The following is a 13,526-nucleotide window of genomic DNA, read 5'->3' as shown; positions in this document are numbered from 1 at the left end:
AAAGTATGGCACATTTAGACATTTTAACAAATTCTTTTTTTCTTATTAAATCACCATATATATCTTCCACAATATCAGCATTAATAGACGCTATATAACATTCAGGAATTTGTATATTATCATTAAAATCATTTAATATACCATTTCCAACATTCAATAAAAACTTTACAAATTCAATTTCTTCCGGAAGAACTCGCATATTTTGTATTAAAGAGAATTTTACGAAATGCTTCCAAAGAGAACTAAACTTAATAGAAAGATTTACAATTTCACTTCGAGTAGCATGTACTTTAATAGGCAAAAGTTGTCTAAAATCACCACCTAATAAAACAATTTTTCCACCGAAAGGAATATCATTATTCATAATATCACGCAATGTTCGATCCATTATTTCTAAAGCATATCGTGGTGCCATTGGTGCTTCCCAAGTAAATCCCAAATAAAAATCCCAAATAAAAATATCAATTTCTTTTAAATATTGAACTTCTTTTGATTGGATTTTAATAGTTGATGATGAATCAGCAAATAAAGGAACTGGTAATCCAAATATCTTATGAACTGTTTTTCCAAAAGGTAATAATGTAGCTGCAATACCCGTAAATGCCATTGTACATACACGTTTATTTCTAATTCTAGCTAAATAATAGATAGTTGTATATGTATATGTTTTACCTGATCCACCTGGACATCAATATAAAAACAATTATTTGAGGTAATATTATTATTTAATTCATTTAATATAAGATCAACGATCTCTTTCTGCTTATCATTTAATTCGTAGAGTGCTTATTTTTCGAGTTATTTGGCTGCCTAAGTTAAAATGGGTCACCCTGTATATATATATGCAATGAAATATGTAATTGCACTAGGAGAAAACTTAAAAATGGCTAAAGTGAGACAAATAACAAATATGTTTATTGTGCTTCTCCTACTGGGATCTAAATACATCCTTCATATTTCCTAATATTCAAATCCGAGAAAAATATTTCATACGTCGTTTTAATAATTTTTATACTTATTATTTCCAATCATTCCTTTATTTATTAAACTGTATTATTTGAATTTCTTTTTAAATTAATCATATTTTCTTATGAAATGTTTAGTAAATTCTCTTGAACGTTTTTTCATACAAAAATCGGTTTTATTGTATACTCTTTGTAAATACTTTTGTTTTTAATGAAGAAATATTTTTTATAGATATCCGAATGAAATTCAAGATGACATTCTTAAAACTAATATTAAGTAATAATATAATATACCTTGCCATAGTGGCAATAGCGAGTCCTATAAATGGCGAAGAATCAAAAATCAAAGGAATCGATGAACAAACGAAAATCATGCGCAGTAGTGTATTAAACAACAAATCAAGAAGTAGATCAGATTATATAATTCCAATACATTATAACATAGAGTTAATGTTACTCGATAATTATCTCCGTAGCAAATGCATAATCACTTTAGATATTTCTTATGCAAAACAAAACATAACTTTTTATGCACCGGATTCAGCGAGTTTAATAGTGTCGACATTAAAGAAGAATAATAATATGGTTTATGAAACAAACTCAATAAATTTGCTTAAAAACAATATTGTCCTGCTCGATTTCGGTGATGTCTTGTTGCTTGGAATGTATGATCTGTATATAGAGTATGAAATCTCAATTAATATCGTAAGGGAATCTTTCGGAATTCCGTACATAAACGATAATGAAGATATAGAGTAAGTAGAAGAATATATGAAATATCAAAAACAAATTGTACATTTGTGTATTCTACGCTTACAGTTATCTAATATTATTCATTATTTAATGTTTATCATTAAAATACGGCAGGTGGTTAATCGCAACAGGTATCTCAGCGAAAAGACAAATATTTCCACATTGGGACAAAAGGCAAATATTTCCACATTGGGACAAGCCAGAATTAAAAATTACTTTTAATATTTCTATAATGCATCACCCAAGATACAAAGCTTTGTCAAATATGCCGATACGAGATACTGAATTGACGAACGATAAAATGATATGGACATATTTTAACGAGACTCCTTCGATCTCCATAGATAGTGTAGCATTTCTGGTTTCCAGTTTTCATCAGAGCATTCTCTTGAAAAATGAAACAATTCGTTTATCGATATGGTTTAGACCACAATCGGAACCGTATTTAGAATTTGCGAAAACTGTTATTTCTTCCACCAATGTATACATACATAAATGCAATATTTGGAGGAGACAAATTGCGGGGTTAACCTCTGTTTTATTTGAGAGCAAAATGGATCATGTCGTAATACCGGATTTACAAAATGAAATCGAACAAACTTTTGGTTTCATTTTTTATCGGTAATATATATATAGTTAAAAATATATTTTAAAAACTATTAGATATATTTTAAAAACTATTTTAATTACATATTATATTGTAATCTATTTATATAAAAAATTATATTAATATCCAAAATTTTTCATACATATTATTATAATTATTTTTAGAGAAGCAGATATCACTTATAATGAAGAATTAGATTCTGTCGCATACAAAACGATAATTATGCGTTTAATTGCACGTGGGATAGTACAAAAATATATTAAAAGTCTGTTCAAACCAACTTATTTATGGCCTCATACATGGTTAAACGAAGGATTTAATATATTTTATCAAGCATACATTATCGACAAGGTTATTTTATTACTAGGTTTATAACTATTTGAATACGCAGCCAAATAATCAACATTTTAGTAATGTAGATAATTGTTAAATATTTGTACAAATATTCTGTTTTATTTCTTAATTATAAGAAATGATAAGAATCCAACTCTCTAAAATTTCTAGAAATTCTAGAATTACGGTGAAAGTAATTTAATAAGAACTAAATATGTATATGTTTTGTATGAAAATTATCACAGAAACATTTACACTCCCGAACACACATACAAACTTTATTCTTAACAATAGCATATAATAAGCTAATTTTGATATGTACTAAAAACTTTTTGATTATTTATGGTAAGTTATGATTATATCGAATTGATTTTAGGCTCTGCCAAATTCCCGGATGATGGATCTGTTTGTAGTTCAAGTTCAACATGAATTACTCTATCTAAATACTTATGTTGTTATAAATTCTACTATAGAATATAATAGTTATCATGAAAATTATTTTCATTCTTCTCTTTCTCATATCAAAGGTATGCGTATAACATTGCATAATTAAACAATTAAATAATTATAAATTCCTGAATGTTAATTTCATATAAAATGGGAAAAATCATTTATAAACAAAAGACCCTGTTCGATTCTGATGGAAATTGAATTTTGAAGTTTGATGAAATTTGCAGTAATTCTGGAAATAAATAATTTGTAGCAAATCAAAAGTCACGTTAACCGCGATATCGTTTAATAAAGCCATTTCGTCGCTACAAGCGTTCGAATATCGAAATAAGGTGTTATTTCATTACTACTGAAGGAAAATAAGTAATGTACTATTGAATAGAATCACACACAGTTGAATACTTTTATTAATATATAGATATTATTTACGTGGAAAATATGTACATAAATGTGTATATAGAGTATCCATAAATTTCCCATCTACTATATTTCAGAAACGATTAAAAAATTACGAAAAATCATGAAACACAGGAGTTTAATTATTTTAAGAGGCTAGTGTTTTAAAGCAAATAAGGAAGTTGTATCCTTGTTCTATATCTTCCGAAGGGGAAGACTTAGGGAAAACTTATATAACAACTATACTTTCAACTAATTATATTTTATCAAATATCAAATAGCATGTTATGGCGACGACAGCGGCGATACTGCTACACACACATCTTTCCATGTAAATATATTATTAAAATGTATTAATAAAAATGATCAACTGTGTATGACATTCTAATATATTATTTACTTTACTTCACATATTATTTACTTTTCCTTAATAGTATTGAAATAACGCTTTGTTTCGATATTTGAATATTTGTAGCGACGAAACCACTTCATCAAACTTATCACATTTATTTTGACATTTTTTAAATTTTTATTGTGTTTTCACATAAACTATTTATTTCCAAAATTCAGCAAATTTAAACAAAATTCAAATTTCTTCGAATTTCAATTTCCATAAAAGATCCGTGCAAAGCCTATCATTTGTAAAATTTAATATATTTTTTTAAATATTTGCTATAACGTAATAATATCTAACTTTAAAATTAAATTTTTATATAATTTTTGGATAATTTTATAATTTGTAATTTTTTTGAAATTATAAGTATACATGTTTATCTAAAATTTCAAAAAATCATGATGAAATATAAAATTAACTGATTCCTTATTGTCTAATTTATTATTTTTAATAAATTTTTAATCATTCACTATTTATCTATTATTAAATTTTTTCATTGTATAAAAATTATCTATCTTTCTTATAAAAATTATCTATTTATCTATCTTTTATAGCTACTTACTTAGATTTAATTACACAAACTTTGAGTATAATATATTTAATATATTTAGTATAATATATTTAATATATTTAGTATAATATATATAATATATTTAATATATTTAGTATAATATATTTAATTTTATTAATTACATATATATTCACAAACCTTTATTGTGCATTGCAGTAAAAACATTTTAAATATACTAAATTCTTTTTCTTTCAAACATTATAGGATCCATTCTGTGGCGCATGTTAATACGAACATTACCACTTGATATATTTTCAACGGAATTCATCAAACATTTAGATAATCAGTAAGTATAATGTATTATAATGTAATAATATACATCATAGAGGGAAAGGAAAAAGAATCAAAATATAAAATAAATTTAATAATATATTTCCAGTTTTTTAATGTTTAAAAAACATAGATATTTAAAAGCTCAAATTTATACTGCTATTTTATAATTATGAATTTTTGCTAAAATGGAATTTTAACTTTTTTTTTAATATGTATATATATATATATATATATATATATATATATATAATAAATATTCATAATTTCTAAATAATAATTAATTTAAATTGAATGATTTGGAGAATGTAGAGATGTTTTACAAACATAGAATGTAAACACTTTAAAATCTTTATAATATAAAAATTAAAATTATTATTTATTCAGTCACAACAAATTTTGACATAATTACTAATAAATATATATTAATATATATTAATAAAAAAAGTATATATATATATATGTATATATATATATATACAGCGTGTGTCAAAAGTTCCGGGACGGCTGGATAATTTGAAAAATACGCATCGCAGAGGAAAATGACCTAGACAAAAGTTGTAGGATTTTTCCCGGGCAATCCGACGGTGGCCTTAGATTTGACCTTGGATAGTCATTTTAAGGTCACATAAAGATTACCTTCAATTTCTTAAATGGAACCCCCTATTTTTCATTGCATATTCTTGTAGCTTATCTCGAGAGCTTTCCAAAACACTATAATTAAGTACCTTTTTATTAAGTACTTTTTGAGTTATAAGGCTTGAAATAATTTCTTAATTTTACATAAACCATAAAATATCTAGTAAACCATTCATTTTTCGATTATCTTACCTTCATACTTTTATGTACAAAAAAATGAGAGGAATCAATTGGTGTAAAGAAAACACATAATTGCTTCGAACAAAAAAATGTAATTGTTAATTGCAAATTACATTTTTTTGTTCGAAGCAATTATGTGTTTTCTTTACACTAATTGATTCTTCTCATTATTTTGTACATAAAAGTATTAAGGTAAAATAATCGAAAAATGAATATTTTACAAGATATTTTACGGTTTATATAAAATTAAAATATGATTTCAAGCCTCATAACTTGGAAAGTATTTAATGAAAACTAACTTAATTATAGTGTTTTGGAAAGCTCTTGAGATGAGCTACAAGAATATGCAAAAGCATATAAGGTGTCCCATTTAAAAAGTTGGAGCTGACCTTCACGTGACCTTCGGGTGGCTCTTCAAGATTAAACTAATGACACCATCATATGTCTCCCTTGAAACCATACAACTTTTGTCTGAACAATTTTTTTGTATTCGGCTTACCAACGGAGTTAATCAGGTGGCCTGTTTTAGATGCCTCACCCTGTATATACAGGGTGGGGCATTTATCTTGAGACAAGATAATATCTCGATTGGAGTCGATTATTTTGAAAAAAGTTTTAGACAAAAGTTGTATGGTTTCAAGAGGGACATAAAATGGTGTCATTAGTTTGATCTTGAAGAGCCACCTGAAGGACACGCGAAGGTCAGCTCCAACTTTTTAAATGGGACACCCTATATGCTTTTGCATATTCTTGTAGCTCATCTCAAGAGCTTTCCAAAACACTATAATTAATTTAGTTTTCATTAAGTACTTTCCAAGTTATGAGGCTTGAAATCATTTTTTAATTTTACATAAACCGTAAAATATCTTGTAAAATATTCATTTTTCGATTATTTTACCTTAATACTTTTATATACAAAATAATGAGAAAAATCAATTGGTGTAAAGAAAACTCATAGTTGTTTCGAAAAAAAAAATGTAATTTGCAATTAACAATTACATATTTTTTCTTAAAAATAACTATGTCTTTTCTTTACACCAATTGATTCCTCTCATTATTTTGTACATAAAAGTATTAAGGTAAAATAATCGAAAAATGAATATTTTACAAGATATTTTACGGTTTATGTAAAATTAAAAAATGATTTCAAGCCTCATAACTTGGAAAGTACTTAATGAAAACTAACTTAATTATAGTGTTTTGGAAAGCTCTTGAGATGAGCTACAAGAATATGCAAAAGCATATAGGGTGTCCCATTTAAAAAGTTGGAGCTGACCTTCGCGTGTCCTTCAGGTGGCTCTTCAAGATCAAACTAATAACACCATCTTATGTCCCCCTTGAAACCATACAACTTTTGTCTAAAACTTTTTTCAAAATAATCGACTCCAATCGAGATATTATCTTGTCTCAAGATAAATGCCCCACCCTGTATATAGACAGGGTGTTTTAGATCACCCATTTAAAAACTAGAGAAGTGGTTATTTCAAAAAAGTAAAAACATTTTCTTTATAAGTTGGGTGCGCTCTATCGAATGGTGATATTTTCAACTTCTGGTTTCGGCCGGAAATAGGCGATTCAGATCGAAAGTGCATTTTTTTAAATGGAACATGGTATTTTTTATTGCAGATTCGGATTGTATACAAAAAAATATGAAACTTTTGTACCAAACATTTTTTTCGAAAAATGTCATTTATGTTCTTCAAACAATCTACAAAATGTGTGTTGGCGAAAATAACGTTTATGCATTATCTGCTCTTGACATAACCCAGGATATGATTAAATAAAATTTTCCGAATTATCTAGCCATATCAGCGCACCCACATACACACATCAACACACAAACACACACTCCTACACACGGGATCTGATATCTACCACGTCCTCATCGTAAATCCTGGGTTATGCGGAGCAAATAATACAAAAACGCTATTTTCGCCAACACACATTTTGAAGGTTGTTTGAAAGACATAAATGACATTTATTGAAAAAATGTTTGGTACAAAAGTTTCATATTTTTTTCGTATAGTATCCGAATCTGCAATAAAAAATACTATGTTTCATTTAAAAAAATGCACTTCCAGTCTAAATCGCCTACTTCCAGTCGGAACCAGAAGTTGAAAATATCATCATTCGATAGAGCGCACCCAATTTATAAAGAAAATGTTTTTACTGTTTTGAAATAACCATTCTCTAGTTTTCAAATGGGTGGTACGGGTGGTCTAAAATACTCTGTATATACAGGGTGTTTTAAAAGGGTATGTCAAGAATTTAAGAAGATATTCCTCACACCTAAAGGATGAAAAAATGTTATATGGATAGGGTAGGTGCGGAAATGCTTATTTCAGGAGTTATGTTGAAAATACTGTTAGCTGTATTACTTACTTATGGAAAAATTTAGGATTAATTATTGTAAACGACAATCGTTTAAATAGGCTTATTTACATTTGGTTTTAATGCGACCTTCAGTATGTTACAATAAATGTTGAAAATGTTCCCCATTTTCCTGAATACAAGCAATGACATATCGATGCATCGATTCACGGACACATTCAAAAATGCCACCAATACATGATATTCAAGATCTTCGTGACCGTATCACAGCAGGTTGCGAGACAATCCGCTGTACGACAGGCATTTTTGAACGTTTCCGTGAATCGATGCGTCGATGTGTCACTGCTTTTAGGAAAAGTATTTAGTGTCACTGTATTTAGGAAAATGGTAAACATTTTCAACATTTATTGTAACATACTCAAGATCACATTAAAACCAAATGTAAATAAGCCTAATTAAACGATTGTCGTCTATAATTAATCCTAAATTTTTCCTTGTGTAAGTAATACAACTAACAGTATTTTCATCATAACTCCTGCATTAAACATTTCCACATCATGATCATATAACATTTCTTCATCCTTCAGGTGTGAGGAATATCTCCTTAATTTTTTGACACACCTTTTTATAACACCCTGTATATACAATTACATTAAAGTTCATAGATTTCTATCTCTGTAGAAGTTACATTATAGATTAAAATACGATAATAAATTTTGTAAATTATGATTTTTTTCTTATTATTTATTTATTAATTTTAGTATAATGTTAAAATTATGATGTTGTTAAATCTTATAGGCTTATTGAGCCTGAAGCAGCAACTGCCGATCATTTATGGAACGCTTTGAGATCTAAGATGAGTGAATTAAATATAATTAAGTATTTTAATATAAAAGATGCGATAAATTCGTGGATTATGCAGAAGTATCCTTCCGTGTTGAAAGTGAAGCGAAATTATTCTACTAATGTTGTAAGCGTATCGGTACAATTTCGCAACAAATTAGATAAGCAAGAATATTATATTCCTATTAATTATGCTACGGAGTCAAATCCTAATTTCATCATAACTTGGACGAATATTTCGTTAACACCATGGTTTTCAAAAACTGAACTGTATCTTGAGAAAAATCAATGGATTATTTTCAATTTACAACAAACTGGTAAATATTAAAAAATAAATTTACATCTAAATTTACATATTGAATATCAAATTTATATTATCTGTTATATAATAGTAAATTTACAATTATGTTGTGTATAATTTCAAGTATATATATTTCAATGTATAAATACATATATTTGTACAATTATCATTATATATATATATATATATATATATATATATATATATATATTATGTTAGTAGTCAAAGCCATTTTGCGTTTGCTTTAAATTGTATATCCAAATTGTCAGAATTATTCAATTATTATACATACATACATATATACATACATACATACATACATACGTACGTACGTACATACATACATACATACATACATACATACATACATACATACATACATACATACATACATACGTACATACATACATACGTACATACATACATACATACATACGTACATACATACATACATACATATATACATACATACATACATGCATATATATATCTATATATATATATATATATATATATATATATATATATAGAAAGCATATAATTATTTTTAAGAAAAAATATGTAATTTTTAATTAGAAATTACATATTTTTTCTTCGAAAAAATTCAAAACAACTATGTTTTTTCTTTACACCAATTGATTCCTCCCATTATTTTGTACATAAAAGTATTAAGGTAAGATAATCGAAAAATGAATATTTTACTAGATATTTTATGGTTTATGTAACATTAAGAAATTATTATATTTTAAGCCTCATAACTCAAAAAGTACTCACAATCAAGAAATACTTTATTATAGTGTTTTGGAAAGCTCTCGAGAAAAGCTATAAGAACATAAGATTACGTAAAATAGAGTGTTCCATTAAAAAAAATTAAGATGATCTTGAAATCTCCTTAATGCCTTTATCCATAAAAGTATCATTTGTACCATACGATGTTCCCCTCTGCGTCAAATATCTCTTCATATACAAATTTTTTCGTAGTTCTTCAACTTTAGCTAATATTCACATATATATATATATATATATATATATATATATATATATGTGTGAATATTAGCTATTTATTATATATATATATATATATAAATATATATATATATATAATAAATAGCTATAAATATATATATATATATATATATATATATATATATATATAAATATATATATATATATATATATATAAATATATATATATATATATATATATATGTGTGTGTATATAATATATTATATATATCATATATGATATCAATTTTAATAAAAAATAATCATAAGATATTTTAAAACTCATACATAATATAAGATATAACAAAAAATATTACAAAAAATATTGAAATTTTAACAATATATTTGAAATTTTAATTTCTTGCTGTAATATGTAGAATTGTTGATACAGCCTTCATGTTAAATAATAAAAACGGAAGATGCAAACATCTCTAATATATTTAATTTCGTAATAATTTTAACATCACAAAATATGTTTAATCAATATGTATCATTTCAAAGTATTTAATAACCGACAAAAGTAATTTATTTTATAACAGGATACTATCGCGTTAATTATGATATTGTGAACTGGCGAAAAATTGCACAGTATTTAAATTCACAAAAATATCGTAATATACATGTTCTCAATCGAGCGCAAATCATCAATGATGCGTTTCATTTTGCGATAGAGAAGGAACTTGAATTCTCCGTATTTTGGGAACTCGCTTCTTATTTGGGACAGGAAAGAGATTATATAGCATGGTATCCCATGCTCAAAGCATTTGAATTTCTGTCGAAAATCTTTCCATTTTTAAATTTTTATCGTGAATTTAAGGTAGATATATATATATATATATATATATATATATATATATATATATATAGATTTAATAACATTTTTTTATAAAAAAAAATTATACATTACAACAATTATCTATTTTATAATACAACAATTTCATATCATAATAATGAATTGCTTTAAAAATAGTTATATGTAGGGAGTTAAACAAAAAAATTAATCATACATTAATAATTTTTTTTACACCAAAGTTCAGAAACTTAAATTCAAAAGAATTATGTTACATATTTGTTATATATTTTTTCTTTATATTTAATACAATCACATAAATTTTGAATATTTCATCGAGTTATTATTCTATAATAATAATACATTAGTATTTACATGATAATTTACATGATAATTGTTGATCAATTGTGTAATTAATATTTAATTAGTTCTGAAAAATTATAGGACACTGTATATAACACACTTATCTTTCTTATATTAATTTTCTTTCGTAGTATTCAAATGTTTATGATGTTTAAAATATACAAACATTTTGCAGAGAAATTGACTTATATAATTTTAAGAAAATTTTTTTACATTATACAACACATAATAATTTAATATATGATAATCCACTTGCAAATGCTTGTTTTATAAAAGAAATTGATATTTAAAGTTTAAAACACTTAAAATCTATATTTCATATGCCACAAATTTAAATTAAAAGAATAATAATTAAAAAAATAAAAATCATACATCAAAATCGATACATCAATCGATACATCAATATGCACAGACTAAAATATATATACAAAGTGTCTCGTAAAGCTTGATCGCGTATGCCTCGACACTTGCTTCTAATTGCTATGTGACAATCGCCGCTGGCACACTTATTCCGCATATCCTACGATATAATCTCGCAAAACGTGTTTATTCACGCGTTTATTCACATTATTAATTAATATTTCAATAATTATTACCAAAATTGTAGAATAGTAAAGAATCATTCTGTTCAGTTTATTGCGTTCTACTCACTTACGAACGTTAGCACAGTTTTATGAAACACTTTATATATCGATATGTGTGTTAAAAATTCATTAAGTGATATAAAATCCATACATATTTAGATGATAAAATATATACACAATTATTCACACATAAATAAGGAATTGGTAAATCTACTTATTATGATATTGATGCTACGAAGTCACATAAATATTCAAGAAATATAAAAGAAACTTATTTAGTAAATCGTTTGAATGCGTGTACATTATACCTGTTTTTGTAAATAATGAAACTAAATATAATGATAGTTATTAAATTTTAGGACGTGCTAAGGTTTGATTTTATGCAGAAACATAGAATTAGTAACTGGAATCTGTTTAACCAAAGTCACCTCAACGATAGTACGAAATGTTTAAAACAAGAACTCGCAAAGTGGAAATGTATTATGAATGATCATTCTTGCGAAGAAAGCTCTAAACATCATTTGAAATGGCATCTAGCAAATCCTAAGAAAAACAAGTAATTCTTTTCATAATATTTTATTCTTTTTATAGAAATATTTTTTTACATTTTGCATATGTTTGAGAAATTAGTTATCATTTATTTCAAAAATTATTCATAAAACACTAAAGAAACTATTAACACAATTTCGTTAAAAGATTTTTATTTCTTTATTGAACTGTCTCATGTAGACTTTGGCCTGGATGGAAGAGGTGGACATATTGCAATGGCTTAAAAACGGCAGATCGTCATACATGGAATATAGTTTTTCATAATTACATAAAAGGACATGATAAAATGTTTGAATGTTTGACTTATAGTAAAAATTCTGAAATTTTAATTAATTATTTAGAAATTATCACACATACTGTAATAATTTCACAAATTTCAAAATCTTTGTATAATCAATTTCATCTTCAACTTGAATCGATAGAGCGAGCTTATGCCTTAAATGCTAATATTTTCCTTTCTATTCTTGAGAGGAATACTAAGTATATGCTTACAAATTTATTAAATAATGACATAATAATAAGACACAGGTAACGATATTATCTAATAAAGGTATACTACACGTAGACACAAAGATTTATTGTACGAATTAGTTATAATATTGTTTTATTCTTGATAGAAGAGTCAATAAGATTGTGGTATTAATTGTTATAATTAACAATGCGTATTCTATGGAACAGTTGGGCGAGGTAAATTTTAAATAAATCAAATTTCTATATTTTATATAATATTTTTCTATAATTTTTTATATAATATTTTTCTATAATTCTGTTCATAAGGATATTCTATATTTGTGACAGTGCAATTATTGAATATAGGAAATCGTTTATTGATAATAATTATTTAAAAAATCCATTTTAGATAAAAGAATTTGTAAGAAAGAAGTTGAAATATTCAGTCATTCCCAATATTGAATACAAGATAAAAATACGCTCGTCGGAGATCGAAAAACAGATAAATTATTTTCGATCTTTATTTAACAATTGAATAACTAAATCTTTAAGACATTAACTGTGTAGAAATTAAAAATACAGCATAAATGATTGTAATAATATTTATAAATGTATATACTTAATTATTCACTAATGTTAATAAAAGAATTAATAATTGTTTAATTGTATTTAATCAACATAATATTATAATTGTACAATATAATATTAAAAACATTGTTTGTATAATATTGTATAAAAATATTATATTGTAT

The 13,526-nt window shown here is 25.5% G+C and overlaps 1 protein-coding gene across 1 annotated transcript; it reads left to right on the top strand.

Annotated features, from left to right (window-relative positions):
* The first annotated feature begins 1,215 nt into the window (after positions 1-1,215).
* LOC112639604 (aminopeptidase N-like) lies at positions 1,216-13,134 on the top strand. The gene is made up of 11 exons (XM_025414160.1): positions 1,216-1,720; positions 1,833-2,339; positions 2,490-2,676; positions 3,035-3,185; positions 4,674-4,755; positions 8,688-9,049; positions 10,578-10,855; positions 12,135-12,331; positions 12,505-12,852; positions 12,942-13,011; positions 13,123-13,134. Exons 1-11 carry the CDS (start codon positions 1,218-1,220, stop codon positions 13,132-13,134), a joined length of 2,697 nt encoding a protein of 898 aa, XP_025269945.1. The 5' UTR covers positions 1,216-1,217.
* The last annotated feature ends 392 nt before the right edge of the window (positions 13,135-13,526 follow it).

This window comes from Camponotus floridanus, unplaced genomic scaffold (genome assembly GCF_003227725.1).
Source record: "Camponotus floridanus strain SB8 unplaced genomic scaffold, Cflo_v7.5 scaffold79, whole genome shotgun sequence".
NCBI lineage: Eukaryota > Metazoa > Arthropoda > Insecta > Hymenoptera > Formicidae > Camponotus > Camponotus floridanus.
The sequence above is the reverse complement of the archived record's forward strand: the minus strand, read 5'-3'. Positions and strand labels throughout refer to the sequence as shown.

Excerpts from the sequence above, each read along its gene's own strand:
- LOC112639604 (XM_025414160.1), top strand. The coding sequence starts at position 1,218 with ATGACATTCTTAAAACTAATATTAAGTAATAATATAATATACCTTGCC. Across the intron at positions 3,186-4,673 it reads TTCTCTTTCTCATATCAAAG|GATCCATTCTGTGGCGCATG; the intron begins GTATGCGTATAA and ends CAAACATTATAG. Across the intron at positions 10,856-12,134 it reads ATTTTTATCGTGAATTTAAG|GACGTGCTAAGGTTTGATTT; the intron begins GTAGATATATAT and ends ATTAAATTTTAG.